General features: G+C 40.3%; 1 protein-coding gene across 1 annotated transcript in view; it reads left to right on the top strand.

Annotated features, from left to right (window-relative positions):
- SPATA17 (spermatogenesis associated 17) overlaps window positions 1-17,418 on the top strand; it is a 110,021-nt gene that overhangs the window by 66,004 nt on the left and 26,599 nt on the right. Inside the window, exon 9 of the mRNA XM_063125579.1 lies at window positions 11,587-11,719. Coding sequence (XP_062981649.1) covers window positions 11,587-11,719 — 133 coding nt within the window. The remainder of the gene's footprint in view (window positions 1-11,586; window positions 11,720-17,418) is intronic.

Below are 17,418 nucleotides of genomic sequence, written 5' to 3' on the forward strand. Positions count from 1 at the left end.
TAACCCTCCCTCTTTAATGGAAATTAAGGCTATTATAGCAGAAAATAACATGATTATTTTTAAAAAAATGGATCAGCAAATGAGTGAATTCAGAAAACAAATGCGTACTATTATGGATAAAACGATGGAAAATTCGGATAAGATCAAAAAGATAGAGGCTAAAGTGGATCTGGACCAGAAGAAACAAGAGGCTTTCGAAAAATCAACTAATATACAATTTAAAGAATGGGAATTGCGTTTGATCGCCTTGGAAGATCAATCTCGTAGATCTTCGCTTCGAATAAAGCAGCTGAAGGAGACGCAAGGAGAAGATCTTAGAGAAATTATCGTGAACTGGTTCAAGGAGCTGACGCCTGACATTCCAATAGATGGATCGGATCTGGACCGAGTCCACCGTGTGGGGGGGAAAAACTACAAAGGGACTAGAGACATATTGGTGAAATTTGGCAACTATTACAAAAAAGAGCAAATTATGAAAGAATTGAGATCTAAGGTTCAGATACAGTGTAAAGGCAAACCAGTGCAAATTTACAATGATCTTTCTCAACGCACATTAAATTGGAGACGTAGTCTTAAACCAATAACGGAAACATTAATGAAGAATAAAATTCCTTATGCATGGGGTTACCCGGTTTTCTTAAGATTTACATATGGGAGGAGGGAATACAGAGTAACCTCATTGGATCAAGGTAAAGATTTGCTGAAGAGGCTGGGTCTGGATGGGGAAGCAGATGGGGCTGGAGTGGGTGGGGGAGGGAATGAGGCTGGGACATCTGGAGAGTAAGAGAATTGTTAATTATGTTGGAGATAATTGCAAATAAAAATGCTAATATAGAGACCTGCCGGCCAGGCACAGCACTGCCTCCCCCCTCCCCCTTTAAAGTAGATGGCTGGAGTATTAGACTCACGGGGATATGGGGGGGGGATTAGAGTGGGGGGGTGGGGAGGGGGGGAAGGTAGGGGAGGAGGGATCGGGGTAGGAGGGTGTGGGTTTTATGTATGGAGTTTGTGTTTTTATGTAAGCAAGTTTGAATTGCTGAGCACAAGGGATCGGAAGAGATTTCAAAAGGGTGATTATGGATAAAAAGATAAAGGTATCAACACTCAATGTTAAAGGTTTAGGGGCAGTCGTGAAAAGGAAGAGAATAGAACAAATGCTAAATAAAGAGGGATCAGATATTATAATGATCCAAGAGACACACCAAGGCTCCGAGAATTCGAATATGATAAAATTAAAGTGGTTAGCCTATTATGAAAAATCATTAGGGACATCAAAAAAAAATGGAGTGGCCACTTTGATTTCAAAAAAAAGTGGGTTTATATTAGAAGAGGTAAAAAAGGATGATAAGGGTAGATATCTTATGTTAAAAGGTAAAATTGAGGGAAAGGTTTATACTTTGATTAATGTTTATGCCCCAAATGAGAGGCATAGAGAATTTTTTATAAAGCTGTTCAAAGAAATAGAAGAATTTAAGGAGGGGTATGCATTATTAGCTGGGGATTTTAATATGGTTATGGATAATAAAAGGGACAGGTCAAATCCCACTAATGCTGAAAAGAGGAACAATATGACTATATTGAATAAATTAGTAAAAGAAAATGATTATTTAGATTCGTGGCGCTTACTTTACGGGAATAGGCCTGGATTTTCATACTTTTCCCCAGTTCATCATACATACTCCAGGATAGATTATATATTTGTTTCAAAAGACTTTGCAACGAGGATTTGTAAAATGGAAATGGGGGTAATAAAAGTAACCGATCATGCCTTGTTAAGTTTAGAATTTACAGTTAAGAAAGATTATAAAGAGGCATATAGATGGAAGTTGAACACAAAGATATTGAAATACAATAAAATAGTAGATAAAATTCGGAAGGAACTGTCGGAGGCATGGGAAATTAATGAAAAAGGAGGAACAGCTGGGTCAGTCATTTGGGACACCATGAAGGCTGTAGCAAGAGGAATCTGTATTAGAGAAACATGTAGTTTAAAAAGACAACAACGTGCAGAACAGGAAAAGTTAGAGATAGAAATTAAAAACTTGGAGGAAAGATATTGGCGAAGTAAAGATAAATATAAATTAGTGGAAATACAAGCTAAGAAGAAACAATTAGAAAACTTAAATATAGAAGAGATTCAAAAGAATTTAATGTATATGAAAAGGGAATATTTTGAAAACAGTGATAAGAACTCGAGGTTGCTTGCCAAGCTCACACAAAAAGAAAAAGGGAGGAATGGGATAGAAACGTTGAAAGATAGTCGAGGGAATTATTGTCATGCAATGAAAGCTAAAATAAAAATTTTTCAGGAATTTTATCAGGAATTGTACAAGGGTAAAGAAATTCAACAAGAAAAGGTGGAGGAGTATATTGGAAGGTTTATAAAGAAGGAAATAAAATCAGAATATAAGGAGTTAATGGAGTCAGTAATAACTCAAAGAGAAGTTGAAGAAGTTATTGATAAGTTAAAAGTGGGTAAATCACCAGGAGCAGATGGTTTGGGTCCAGAATATTATAAGGTCTTCAAAGATTGTTTAGTTCCAAAATTAATGGAACTTTATAATAGGATATTATCAGGAGAGAAGATACCTGAATCATGGGAACATTCAGTGATAATTCTGATCCCAAAACCAGATAAAGATTTGACTAATCCTGATTCTTATAGACCTATTTCTTTAATAAATCAGGATGCTAAAATTTTTACATCTATTATGGCCAAACGATTAAATAAATTTTTGGCAGAATATATAGGAGCAGATCAATGTGGGTTTGTGGTAGGAAGACATATGCATAATTTAGTGGGTAGAGTTTTAAATGTAATAAATGTAATAAAAAAAGCAAATATTAAGGCAGGTATTATGGCATTAGATATTTTTAAAGCTTTTGATTGTGTGAGCTGGCAGGCACTAAAGAGTATTATAGATAAATTGGGATTTGGAAATAAATTTAAAAATGTAATAGAACAGTTATATTCCCAAAATACGGCGGTAGTGGTGGTAAATGACGGACTTACTGAAAAGATACGACTAGCCAGAGGAACAAGACAAGGATGTCCGCTCTCGCCGGTCCTTTTTGTAATGGTTATGGAAGTTTTGGCGAAGGCACTAAGGGAGGATAAAGAATTAGAAGGAATTGGAGAGGTAAGGGAGATAAAGCTAAACATGTTTGCGGATGATACTTTATTGACCATTAAGAATCCATTAAGAAAATTAGAAAGAATTAAATATCAGTTGAGGGAATTTGAGGAAATTACAGGGTTAAAAATAAATTGGTCTAAATCAGAGATGATGTTGTTTAACTATACTAAGAAGGAAGAAAAGGATTGGGAATTTAAGGGGATGGAATTGAAAGTTAAGAATGAGATTAAATACTTGGGAATTAAAATTACAAAAAATCTAGAGAATTTAGAAAGGGAAAATTTAACGAGGTTAAAGAAGGAGGTATTAGAGAAATTGGAGAAATATAAAAGATTAAATTTATCTTGGTTTGGGAGAATAGCTTTGATAAAAATGAAGATACTAGCTAAAATTAATTTCGTATTTAGGATGCTACCTATAAAAATATCAGAAACCGAGATAAAAAGTTGGCAAAATATTATTAATAAATATGGTAATGGAGAAAAGAGAGCAAGAGTGAATAAAAATAATTGGTACCTAAGCCAAAAAAAGGGGGGAATGGGTCTCCCAAACATAAAATTATACTACGTAGCAAATAGATTAAGACATGTTGTAGAAGCAATTATGGGAGTAGGAGATTTATACTGGATGGAAGAAAAAATCATAAGTAAGGTAGAGATGAATCTGGAGAATGTTTTTTTTAAAGATGGAGGAAGAAAATGGGTTGGAAGTATAGATAATCCACTCCTGAGGACTCAATGGGAAATTTGGAGCAAATTTAAAGGGAAGCTGCTTCCGAGCAACTCTCCCTTAGCACCGATAATAATGTTAAAGAATTTCCCAGAGGATCTAAAGGGTAGATTATGTAAAATATTAAAAGAGAAAAATAAAATAAAATTAAAGGATTGGGTAAGAGATATTAAAACAAGAGAAGATATGGAAAATTTGTTAAAGGAGAAGAAGCTATCTTGGCTAGAATATGGTCAATTAGAACAATGGAATAAAAAGTGGATTAAAGATAATAGAATGTGCAGAAAGATGACGAGGTTTGAAGAATTAGTAGTAAGTAAGGAGAAAGGAAAAGGAGGTAGTATAGTTTCAAAAGGATTAATGAGTGAAATATATAAAATATTGTTAGAGAAGGAGTTTAGAGAGAATACAGAGAAAGTGATTTGGGAATCAGATTTGAAGATACAAATAGGGCGACAGAGCTGGGAGGGACTATGGAAACAAAGAGTGTTGAGAAGTTTATCAGTAAGAATAAAGGAGAATTATTTTAAAATTTTATGGAGGTGGTACCTAACCCCGGTTAGATTGAACAAGATAAGTGATCAACATTCAGCAAATTGTTGGAGAGGATGTGGGGAAAAAGGAACGTATTTACATATGTGGTGGCAATGCAAATATGTACAAAGATTATGGAAGATGGTGTTCTCAGAAATTGAAGAAATAGTGGGAATGAAAATAGAACAAACACCAAAAATAGCATTGCTGTCACTATTTGAAGATATAAAGTGTGGAAAAGGAACTATAGAGCTGATATCGAGTTTGTTGGTTGCAGCACGATTGATGATAGCTAGGAACTGGAAGATCCAAGGGGAATATTCTATTGAGGAGTGGTATAAAGTAGTATGGGATATAGCCATTAATGATAAACTGACATGTAATATTAAGTGGAGAAAAGGCGTAACTAAAATAAATGAGTTCGAAGGAATTTGGAAACAGTTCCTAGTGTTCGTGTTTACTAAGGGAAATGGGAAACCACCATCAGAAGAAACGATTAGATTTTGGACTCAAGAATGATCCCGAGGTGGGGGGTGCACTTTTATGTTAAGAATGAAAATGTTGTAGTGTGATAAGGTATATGTAATAGTTTTGGATATTTGTACTCAACAATTATTCAATATGTATGAAGCAGATATTTGATGTATTTCTTTTTCTTATTGTGTTTGTTTCAATTATATTTTGGAAATGTTCATTTATGTTTATATAGTGTTGAAAATGAATAAAAATTATTAAAAAAAAAAAAAAACACAATTACGAAATACAGTATAAAAAGCGCAACCAGGATAAAACCACACAGCAAAGTTGATATAGGATTAAAATACAAAGTTAAAACAGTAAAATTTAAATTTAAGTTAAAATTAAGTGTTAAAATACTGAGTGAATAAAAAGGTCTTCAGCTGGCGACGAAAGCAGTACAGTGTAGGCGCCAAGCGGACCTCTCTGGGGAGCTCGTTCCACAACCGGGGTGCCACAGCGGAGAAAGCCCTCCTCCTAGTAGCCACCTGCCTCACTTCCCCTGTAGATGATCTTAAGGTCCGGGTAGGTACATATGGGAGGAGGCGTTCCTTCAGATAACCTGGCCCCAAACCGTTTAGGGCTTTAAATGTTAATACCAGCACTTTGAATTGGGCCCGGACCTGGACTGGCAGCCAGTGAAGTTGTAAAAGGACTGGCGTAATGTGATCTCGCCGGCCAGTCCCTGTTAATAACCTTGCTGCCCTGTTTTGCACCAGTTGAAGTTTCCGGACCGTTTTCAAAGGCAGCCCCACATATAACGCATTGCAGTAATCCAAACGAGAGGTTATCAGAGCATGGATAACTGTAGCTAAGCTATCTCTGTCCAGATAAGGGCGCAGCTGGTATATCAGCCTGAGCTGATAAAAGGTGCTCTTTGCCACTGAGTTCACCTGTGCCTCAAGTGACAGTTCTGGATCCAAGAGCACCCCCAAACTACGGACCCGATCCTTTAGGGGGAGTGCAACCCCGTCCAGGACAGGGCAAACATCACCTCGCCGGACAGAAGAACCACCCGCTAACAGTACCTCCGTCTTGTCTGGATTGAGTCTCAGTTTATTAGCCCTCATCCAGTCCATTACCGTGCCCAGACACTGGTTCAGAACAGCCACTGCCTCACCTGGGTTTGATGAAAAGGAAAGGTAGAGCTGGGTATCATCCGCATATTGATGACACCTCAGTCCACATCTCCGGATAACCTCCCCCAGCGGCTTCATGTATATGTTAAACAGCATAGGGGATAAGATAGAGCCCTGTGGAACCCCATGGCTTAGGTGCCACGGCACAGAGCAATAATCCCCCAGCACCACCTTCTGGAATCGGCCATCCAAGTAGGAGCGGAACCACTGCAACGCAGTACCTCCAACTCCCAGCTCAGACAACCTATCCAGAAGGATACCATGGTCGATGGTATCGAAGGCCGCTGAGAGGTCCAGGAGAACCAACAGGGTCGCACTCCCCCTGTCTCTCTCCCGACAGAGGTCATCCCACAGGGCGACCAAGGCAGTTTCCGTTCCAAAACCAGGCCTGAAGCCCGATTGAAATGGGTCTAGATAATCCGTTTCATTCAAGAGTGCCTGGAGTTGTCCTGCAACCACCCGCTCAAGCACCTTGCCCAGGAAAGGGATATTAGCCACCGGCCTATAGTTGTTAACATCCTCCGGGTCCAGATTAGGCTTCTTCAGGAGTGGTCTAATTACCGCCTCTTTTAAAGAGGCCGGCACCACTCCCTCTCTCAAGGAGGCATTTACAACCTCCTGGACCCAGCCGGCGATCCCCTCCTTATTTGATGTAATGAGCCATGAGGGGCAAGGGTCAAGCACACAGGTGGTCGACCGGACTTGGCCAAGCACCTTGTCCACATCCTCGGGTGCCTGTGCCATTTTGTTCTGATAATCTAATATTCCGACCCTAATGCATCAGCCAACATGGAAGCCATTTCGTTATACATGTAAATGTGAATCACAAAATATAATTGAATTACGAAATCCTTAATTTCTGTAAACATTCGCAATATATATTTCCAATCTGGGCAATTTTCCATGGGTTTTTATTAGCAAAATGCAAGGCTGTCTTGGCATATAAATTTAAGCTTAATTTCTAGAAATAATATTAAAGTAATCTTATAAATAAAGGAATTTTATATGTATCTGAATTAAACCAGGAGCATTGTCTTTGATGCCTTACAACACTTCTGCAATGTATTTCTTATTATAGAAAGCTGTTTTTTTAAAAAAACACCTTATTCTGAGGATATTAAGGCTACCCTAAATTCCATGCTTTCATGGGCAAATTCCTAAGCTACTAGTCTTGTCATTTCAGTCATCGTCCAATCCCCGGAGAGAGCCAATTTTCTTTCATGTCTGAACAAAAGAAAAATGTACTATTAAAATGCAATTCAGAAGTGATAAAAACTGTAAGTGGAGCAGCCGGCTTTCAGCACCTCCTATGTATACTCAGGGACATTGGGGCCACATTAATTTTTTTTGTGTGTGATGTCCATCCCATGTGCAAATTAGGCCTGGAAGTGCTATAATCTGTCTTATATGAGAGCCACCTGTCCCATGAGTATATACATGCTTCTGTAGCTTTGTATAATTTAAAGCTCTGCTACTTCTGTGCTTTTGTTTTGTTAATTTTCAAGAGCCCTTGGTTAAGAATTCTTTATGGGCAATTTGACTGGCCAGATGCTAATAAAGCCCAATTTGTTTCTCCACAAGGAAGCTTTATTGATATAATTTACTGTTGATAAAATATTAATTTCTTTCAATAAAGGATTTTAAAATAGAATTAGGCAAGTTAGTTAAAATAAGAAGACTGGGTTATTTTTTAGGTGCCATCACAAAAGTTGTGCACAGTGATAAAAACTTAACATTGTTAGTCCTTTAAAAACAACAACACTTCCCTCTTTTCTTTTCTTTTTAAAAATGGTCTTTTAGGTTTGTTTGTTTTTACACTTTTCTGTTAGAAATAATATTTTAATCTTTCCCTGTGTTATGTGAGGACAATAGTACTTTTGCCTGCTGGTATAGACATATATCATTGTAGTAATTTAATATTTAAGGTGTGATCCAGACAGTTCCTCCCCCCGCCCCCATAATGCATTTAATCTCATGGAGGACATGGGTATATGGAATTGCCGTGCTACATTCACTACTGTTATGGCATCTTTTTTGATACATCATCTAGTGAGCAAGCACCTGCCTTTCTCCCCTTAGCAAGGACTTCTCTTGATTATATAGGTCTCGGTAGGTTGTAATATGTCACTCTGTCATCAGTTCAGATGGGAGCAAGCGCCTCATTGCTCTCTCCATCCACAAGTCTGGTTTCTAAAAAGCACAATGAAAGCTATTTACATTGTTTACCACCATTTTTTAATTGAAGTTTGACACAGTATGAATTCAGTCCCTGTCACCAGAGCCCAGAGATGAGGTTTGCGAGAGATCTCCACCAGAACAGCCTAAATGTTTCTCCCTACCCCCACTGCCATTTTCTCTTCTCCACAACCCTATGAGGTAGGTTAGGCTGAGAGACAGTGATTGACAGTAGTGTCCGTTGCATCCATACCACAGACCTGCCTCCCTCACTGCAAAAGCACACCTGGGCAGGATCTACACTACTGCTTTAAAGCGCTTTAAAACACTTTATAACGGTTTTGACAGCTGTTGGGGCCCAGGACACACTCCATATACAGTTGTCAAAACTGTTATAAAGCACTTTAAAGCACTTTAAAGCAGTAGTGTAGATCCGGCCTTATAATTGGATCCCTTCCCTATCTTCCCTGCTTAGGCGACTAGCGGGGAGGGTAGTTGATGGATCATGCACATGAGTAAGCAGTGCTCTTTCACTGGGGGAGGGGCTTTCCTGGGAGAAAAGCTATTTCAAGTCTCTTGCCTGAGGGACAATATTTATTTATTTAAACTAATTTATATCCTGCCAATTCTTACACAGCTGTTAGGCAGCTAACAATATAAAATCATAGAACAATTTCAGAAGCAGGAAGCAGCCATTCCATCAGGCTGCAGCAGAGGGAGATGGGAAGCAGGGCTATTCCATCACCTTTGCTGAAAGAACAGCTCTATTGGGCTCTTTCCTCAACTGTCACCTGGCAGCAGCCATTCCACCAAGCTGCAGCTGGGGGAGATGGGACTGTTAGCTGGAAGGTACTGTCTTTTCATTGATATTATGCAAGTCACTCTGGGAACCTTTTTGGCTGAAGTGGAGTAAAATGCTTTAAATAAACTTTAAATTTATAAATAAAAACATTTAAAATACAATGAAATCAATTTTAAAAAGCAACAAAGCTCTGATAAACTGATTAAAAACAACAACTAACTAGATAGATTAAATACTAGCTGAAATAACTGAATCCTCAAAATATGAAAAAATAAAGAAATAAACAGCAGAGAAGATACCAGGTAGATCTCCCAGGGTAAAGAGTTCCATGACCTGCATGCAGTCATATAATAGGCTCTCTTGTATAGGCCCACCAACTATGCCTCAGATACAAGAGAAAGTTCTCCTCAGGATCTTAGAGGGCAGGCAGGTTCATATGGAGGGTCCCAAACTGTTTGAAATTTAAAAGTAATGCAGCGTTTTAAAAAATGAATTGGTAGGAGTGCAGTTGAAGCAATAAAGGAGTCACACACGCCAAAGGTCCAGCCTCAATCAGAACTTTGAAAGCAGTTTGGACTGGCTACAGTTTCCTAGAACTTTTCAAAGGCAGCCCCATAAAGAGCATATTACAGTAGTCCAAGCAAGAGGTAACTAAAGCTTGAAGCTTAGAAAATGAAATAACTGAAGCTGGTTGTGAGTCATCATGGAATGATACTTTTACCTTAGTCTTCAGTTGCCAAATAATTATTTGACATTAGAATGACTAGTACCTCTAACATATCCATTGAGATGATGGTGTTTTTGTTAGAAAATATATTTTGTGTCATTTACTTTCAATGCCTTTATTAGCCATATAGCAACTATGATAGACTATGGCTGCATAAAATGGTTACAGAGGAACAAACACTTTCCACTTTATAGTGTTTCCTTGTGATTGACATGATGTGTATTAGTAGGATGGCCATTCCTACTAGGTGGTGGTAAATGCCTCACTTTGTCAGGGGGTGGTGCCTGCTGCCTTGAAAGAGGCTGCAGTGCACCCTCTCCTGAAGAGGACCTCCCTGGACCCAGAGATATGTGAGAACTACCGCCCTATCGCTATATCCCCTTTTGGGGCAATGTGCTTGAGCATGTGGTGGCTGGGCAGCTTCAGATGTTCTTGGAGGAAACTGATTAACTGGACCCAGTGCACTCTGGTTTCAGGCCAGGTCACAGCACTGAAACAACTTTGGCTGCTCTTACTGACGACCTATTCTGGGTGAAAGACAGGGGGAGTGCTACTCTGTTGATCTTCCTGGATCTCTCTGGCTTTTGATACCATTGATCATGGTATTTTACTGGATCGGCTCTGTGAGATGGGAGTAGGAGGCACTGTGTTACAGTGGTTCTGCTCCTACTTGCAGGGCTGATTCCAGAGAGTGGTATTGGTGGATTCCTATTCTACCCCATGGCTATTAAGCTGTGGGGTGCCACAGGGCTCTATTCTATCCCCCATGCTGTTCAACATCTTTATGAATCCGCTGCGTGAGGTCATTAGGGGTTTAGTGGTTGGGTGTCATCAGTATGCTGATGATACTCAGCTCTACTTCTCCTTGTCATCGGAGTCAGCTGGGGCGGTGAAGGTGCTGGACCAGTACCTTGAGGTTGCAATGGGCGGGATGAGTGCTAATGAACTGAAGCTGAATCCCAATAAGACGGAAACTCTGTGGACTGGTGGTTCTCAAGTCTGGGAATTGGGTAAGCAACCTGTTCTGGATGGGATTGTACTCCCTCTGAAGGAGCAGGTGCGTAGCTTGGGAGTATTCCTAGATCCATCCTTGTCACTGGAGGCCCAGGTGGATTCCGTGGGCCAGAGTACTTGGGGTTAGCTTTGGTTGATCTGCCAGGTACAGCCTTTCCAGGACAGGTATAACCTAGACACAGTAGTGCATGCACTGGCAACTTCAAGATTAGACAACTGCAGTGCACCCTACGTGGGGCTGCTAGTGCAAAATGCAGCAGCTAGATTGCTGGCAGGCACATCTTACAGAGACCACATAATACTGGTCTTAAAGGAATTGCACTGGCTTAAAGCCCTAAACTGCTTGGGACCTCAATACTTGAGGGAGTGCCTCTCCCTATATATGCCTGCCCGAGACTTGAGATTTGTTGGAGGAGCCCTCCTATGCATCCCACCAACACAAGACATATGCTATGGTGGGACATGAGAGAGCTTTCTCTGTTGTGGCACCCCGGCTGTGGAATGCCCTCCCCTTGGAGGCCCAACTGGCACCGGCACTGGTTTCATTTCAGTGCCAAGTTAAGACACGGCTTTTTAACAAAGCCTTTGATGGCTAAATTCACCAAGCCTGTACATGTTTTTAATGGTTTTTATTGGTTTTACTGGTTTAAAATTCTTTACTGGTTTTAGCTTATTAATGCTTTAATTTGTTTTTAGCTGGGTATATTTATTGTTTTATATTGTTTATATGATTTTATCTGTACACCACCCTGAAATCCTTGTGAGGTCTAAATAAATGTATAAATAAATAAATAAATAATGTTCATCTTTCAGGTTTTTGCCATTTTCAGGCCATGAATCTGATACGTATGTTCCATCCATCCAGAGAGCAAGTAAATATGGACAATCAAGTTATGGACTCAAACACTTCAGGGAAGAACATCCAGAGAAATGGATAACAAAAAGGGTGAGCTATACAGGAAGACCAATGCCATGTTACTGCTTTGTAGACTTTTTATATATATCAAAATCAACCAGATCCACTTTACTGAATCAATTTCTACTGAAACGACATAAAAGCTCACAGAATTATTGGGAAACTATAGAACGTTTTTCAGTAAGCATTCTTTGAGGGTAAAATACAGGAAGCCAGATTCCGGCTGGACATCAGGAAAAACTTCCTGACTGTTAGAGCAGTACGACAATGGAACCAATTGCCTAGAGAGGTTGTAGGCTCTCCCACACTAGAGGCATTCAAGAGGCAGCTGGACAGCCACCTGTCAGGGATGCTTTAGGGTGGATTCCTGCAGTGAGCAGGGGGTTGGATTTGATGGCCTTCCAACTCTACTATTCTATGATTCTATGATTTTATGTACTAAAATCCATTTAGTATATCTTATAGAATAAACAAGATTGGAAATTGTTAAAAAGCAATGCAAAAGAAGTTTTTAAAAAGCAGAACTGGTAAAAATTGAATATATAAATATTTTATTTATTTATTTATTTATTTATTACATTTTTATACCGCCCAATAGCCGAAGCTCTCTAGGCAGTTCACAAAAGTTAAAATCATAATAAAACAACCAACATGTTAAAAGCACAATTACAAAATACAGTATAAAAAGCACAACCAGGTTAAAACCACGCAACAAAATTGATATAAGATTAAAATACAGAGTTAGAACAGTAAATTTTAAATTTAAGTTAAAATTAAGTGTTAAAATACTGAGAGAATAAAAAGGTCTTCAGCTGGCGACGAAAGCAGTACAGTGTAGGCGCCAGGTGGACCTCTCTGGGGAGCTCATTCCACAACCGGGGTGCCACAGCGGAGAAAGCCCTCCTCCTAGTAGCCACCTGCCTCACTTCCTTTGGCAGGGGCTCACGGAGAAGGGCCCCTGTAGATGATCTTAAGGTCCGGGTAGGTACATATGGGAGGAGGCGTTCCTTCAAATAACTTGGCCCCAAACTATCTAGGGCTTTAAATGTCAATACCAGCACTTTGAATCGGGCCCGGACCTGGACTGGCAGCCAATGAAGTTGTAAAAGGACTGGCGTAATGTGATCTCGCCGGCCAGTCCCTGTTAGTAAACGGGCTGCCCTGTTTTGTACCAGCTGAAGCTTCCGGACCGTTTTCAAAGGCAGCCCCACGTATAACGCATTGCAGTAATCCAAACGAGAGGTTTTCAGAGCATGGATAACTGTAGCTAGGCTATCTCTGTCCAGATAGTTGGTATATCAACCTAAGCTGATAAAAGGTGCTCTAAGCTGATAAAATATTGCCAATATTATTATTGAAATTTAATGTTAGAAATACAAAAAGATGTGAGTAATACTGCAAGGAAATTCCGCAGAAAAGATGAAACTTGGCAAAATCAACTGGAAAGTTTTGATAATATATTCTTGAAATATTCAGTATAGATTTTTGTGGGTACGCACACACACACACACACACTTTTGGTTTTGCAAAATATTTCCGTGTATGTGTGTGCTCAGGTTTGTATCTTAAAGTTACAAAGCCTTGCATTTATATCTTAGGTGTTGTGTTCGTGCCTGTGCTCTCATGCATTCACACATGCTGGCAAGCTGACACGAAACACTCACATCAGTGAGACTTCTTTTATTGTGGAAATCACGCAGTAGACAACCTTAATTGTTACGGAGTCTCCGAAACACACAAAGCTGAACGGTGGTTAGAAAGCTTTAGGCTCTTTTTTCTGAAACGACCCTTAAGGCAAAACCTCAGAGAGGGGCGTGAATAGGGTACGGCAGTAACCGCTTTGAGCTTCTCTAAATGCCACATACACTGGTACCTCAAAGGGACATGGCAATTTTCCTAAAACAAAGTCCCAGGAAAGGTTGCTCTGAACCGCCAGAGCCAGGCAAAGAGATCTGTCACACACTTGTCAGTCTCAGCCTACCACTACTGAGCTGACCCTGTTACCACGACTTCAGGAAAGGTTAAACCTCAGGCCCAGGAGTCCCATCCTTCTGCTAAGGACTGAGAACTCCCTGCCACCTGATACACCACAAATACAGCATTCACAGCATATGCAAGTCCAAGTCTGTGAAAAGCCTCACTATGTTTCATGGCACAGTTGTTAGATATTCAAAGTAAAAATAGCAAAGCGTCCATGTGCAGAGTGCTTTCAAAGTCCCAAATGTTGATGGAATCCAAAGCAGGAGGAAGGTCAGGCGTTGCGTCGAGAGAGGAAACCTAGCAAAGCTTTTTCAGCTTTTCACCAGCATTTAAGGCCTATTCAAAGCCACTTGACCGACAGGTCCTCTGACCTGTAAACCATGCCCATGTGCCAAGAGGGCAGGATGTTACAACCCACTTCGAAGAACAGCCCCCCCCACACCTTTTCCAAAACACTCTGAAGTTCTCAGAGAACCAGCAGCTTCAAAACCGAGACAAAGGAGTGAACAAGATACTCCCATGGGAACTTCTTACAGAGATAAGCTTGCAGAGACATCTGGCGTTGTCAAACAATTTCCCACTAAATCTACCCACTAGGTACAAGGCCGGCCTTGTACCTATATCTGACATTAGGGCTCCCAGGTGGCACTCCAGAGCTAAACCATACCTTTAAATTCCCCACTGAACAGAGAGAGGAAACAGCCATGGCTTCTCCCTTTCTTCTCTTCAGTCAGGCCCAGTGTTAGAATAGCATTCTTTGGCAGTTGCTGAGGGCCTATAGGTGCTGGCACTTGAGGGTTGGGCTCACTTAGGCCTAACCTACACCAAGCTGGATATTTCGCTATGAAAGCGGTATATAAAAGTCAGGAGCCACACCAAGCAGGATATGAAAGCTGTATATGGTGTGTGTCAGTGAGCCCCAACAGTTCTCAGTGCACTTCAATACCGCTATAAAGCAGGAGTGTGGCTCCTGCCTTTTATATACGGCTTTCAAAGTGCAGTATCCTGCTTGGTGTAGATGAGGCCTTGGTCTCCTTGGTTCAATTTTACCTTGGGGCTGGTATCTGCAAGCTGCCCTTTATTTAAAAATTCCTGCAGTGCCCCATAGCGATGCTCTGTCAGAGCATTATGAGAAATGTAAAATGGTGGGTGGCTAGCAGCCACTTGCTGCAGGTCACAGTATCACCTCTGCTGTCTGGTGCCATTGCCAGTAAGCGCATGCTAATGGGAAGGGTCACCAGAAGTAGAGATGTAAAATTTCCAGAAATTTTGAAGCCATGGGGAAAAAAGTTCCCCCTTCCCCAGGGGTTTTCAGGGAGAAAATGGCAGTTTTTGGAAAAATTGAAATAATGCAATATTAGCAGTTTTTACAGACTGAAAGTCACTTTATTACTTTAGGAACATAAAATGTAATTATGTCCAAGTTGGTTTGGCATAAAATTATTACATTTGGTATATAAAAGTACAGTGTATTCAAACAATTATTACAAATTGACATTTAATATTTATTTATTTTACTTCTTTTGGTAACAAATGGAGCTCCTGGGGGGATTCCACAGTCGTACTTTCGTAAGACTGTACCAAAAGGCTTAATACTTCCCTGTCCACTAAAATGAATAGGGAAAACTTGCAAGAGAGGGCATTCCATGTGTGCACTGGAATCATACCCTCCTTCACAACTCTTGTTACCTGAATTACATGCAACAATGTTGTCTTGTGGGTGTGTGGGTGTGATGTCTTTCATTATGTGTAGGGCTGTACTGAAATGGCCCTCAGACAATTGCAGCCTTCTTCAGGAACATCTAGGGGGCTTTTCTTTGATCGCTAGTGGGGAGAGAACTGAAATTCACCCATTACCTTTAGCAGTGGTGGTAGGACAGCTTCTTCTATTTTTACTTTTTATTTTATTAAATATAATAAAGTAGAGCCTCTAGTGGGGGCCACCATGTTTTCCTCCCCAGAACAACATTGTATCCAGGCAATTTTTGCTTCAATAAAATGATGTCAGGAATGCCTGGAACAGACCTGCATTGCAGCCACTGCTGTTGCTACCTCTGGCAATGGTGAAGTAATGTTAAAAATGAAAGTTAAGGATGCCCTTTCTGCTAAAGGTAAGCCCCCCCCCCAAAAAAAGCCAAATTCACACTATCTGTTCAGGAGCCTGAATTCACTCCCTACCGTCACCCTTCGCCAAGTGCCCAAGGATAACCTGAACAATAAATGAGGGGAAACCCTGTATTTATATTGCAAAAAAAAGCGCATTAGAAGGAGTAGAGCTGGTTGGAATATTTCAGTATCAGCAACAGAATACAATTGTTTCACTGTTGCTTTCCCTTTTTTGTGACTAAATTCAAATGTAAGTGAAAATGTATTATTGCATTCAGACATTTCACATTGTCTGATTGCCAAAACTCCTTTCAGAATTTCTTACTACAGGCTTGGATGTTTCTCAAAACTTCTAACATTGTATAAATAGCTCTTCAGTGGAGGAATTCAATACTGGATAGGATGTCAAAAGTTTAAAAACTCATATAGGTAATCAGTCACAAAGCATGAAATGGAAAGAAAACAATTGAACAATTGCTTCTCAACTGCTTTTGTGAGTTCTTGTCAGCTTGGGGAAGCAAAAGATTCTGATTTTACGTAACCTCCCTATGGACCTGAGTTAAAACCGACTACGGAGATTTTTTTTTTTTTTTTTTTTTTTACACACTTGGGTTTTGCTACATTGACACATGATTTTGTTAGTAGCATCTTGAGCTGGGGATTACAGCATGCTGAATACGCTAACAGTGTCAAATTCAAATCATGCACAGGGTACTGACCTCTTTTGACACATCCAACTCATAGCTGCATTAGTCTGTAAAAAGGGCTCATTTGTGCTGCAATTTTGCTTGCGATTCTTCTGCTTAAATCCCACCAAAATCAATGTGACTTAAGCAGCCTAAATGTGCACTGGATTGCAGCTTTTGTCACCTGATTTATATGGATCTTTAAATTGTGGCTAGATTCAGATAGAGCTAAGAGAATAAGCCCTTTGCTTTCTGATTAGATCAAACCATAGTTTGCTGGTACACCTAAACTGGCAAACTGTGGTTTGACCTTTCCCTCCAAATCACAAACAGACACATTTAAAACACACAACCATACATTTCTCATAGCAGCCCATTAAACTTTAAAATGTGGTTAGTGAGACCAAGCTAGCATCTGAAGCCAGTTTGCACCTGACTTGTTCTCACTAACCATTGGTTCCCAGGGGTGGGCAACTTGCGGCCCTCCAGCTGTTTTGGCTTACAACTCACATGATCGGCAATGCTGGCTTGGGTTGATAAGAGCTGTAGGCCAAAATATCTGGAGGGCCAAAAGTTGCCCACACCCCTGGTTTAAACAAACCACTGCTCCCCAAGCTTGGACATCATGGGAACTGTAGCTAGTTTAGAAGTTAAAGCTGAATTTATATTTGTTTCATTGTATTTTTTAATTACTTTGACCTGGTTTGCATGGTATCATAAGCCACAGTGTGTTGTCACTGAGGGTTGATTCAGGGTGGCTTGACGTAAAGTCCAAACCTGAAGCAGATTTCCCATCATTGCGTGTTCTCCATGAATAAGCCATGGCTTGTTGTTGGCTTGTTCAGGGTGGCTTGTTGTGACATCCGAACTCGGCAGGGCATCTTCATCGTTGGTTCTCAGGAATGGCTAGAGAGCCAGCTGGGAAGAGTGGTAAAAACCCCTGCAACTCCTCGTGAT

This window comes from Elgaria multicarinata, chromosome 4, assembly GCF_023053635.1.
Source record: "Elgaria multicarinata webbii isolate HBS135686 ecotype San Diego chromosome 4, rElgMul1.1.pri, whole genome shotgun sequence".
Taxonomy (NCBI): Eukaryota; Metazoa; Chordata; class Lepidosauria; order Squamata; family Anguidae; genus Elgaria; species Elgaria multicarinata.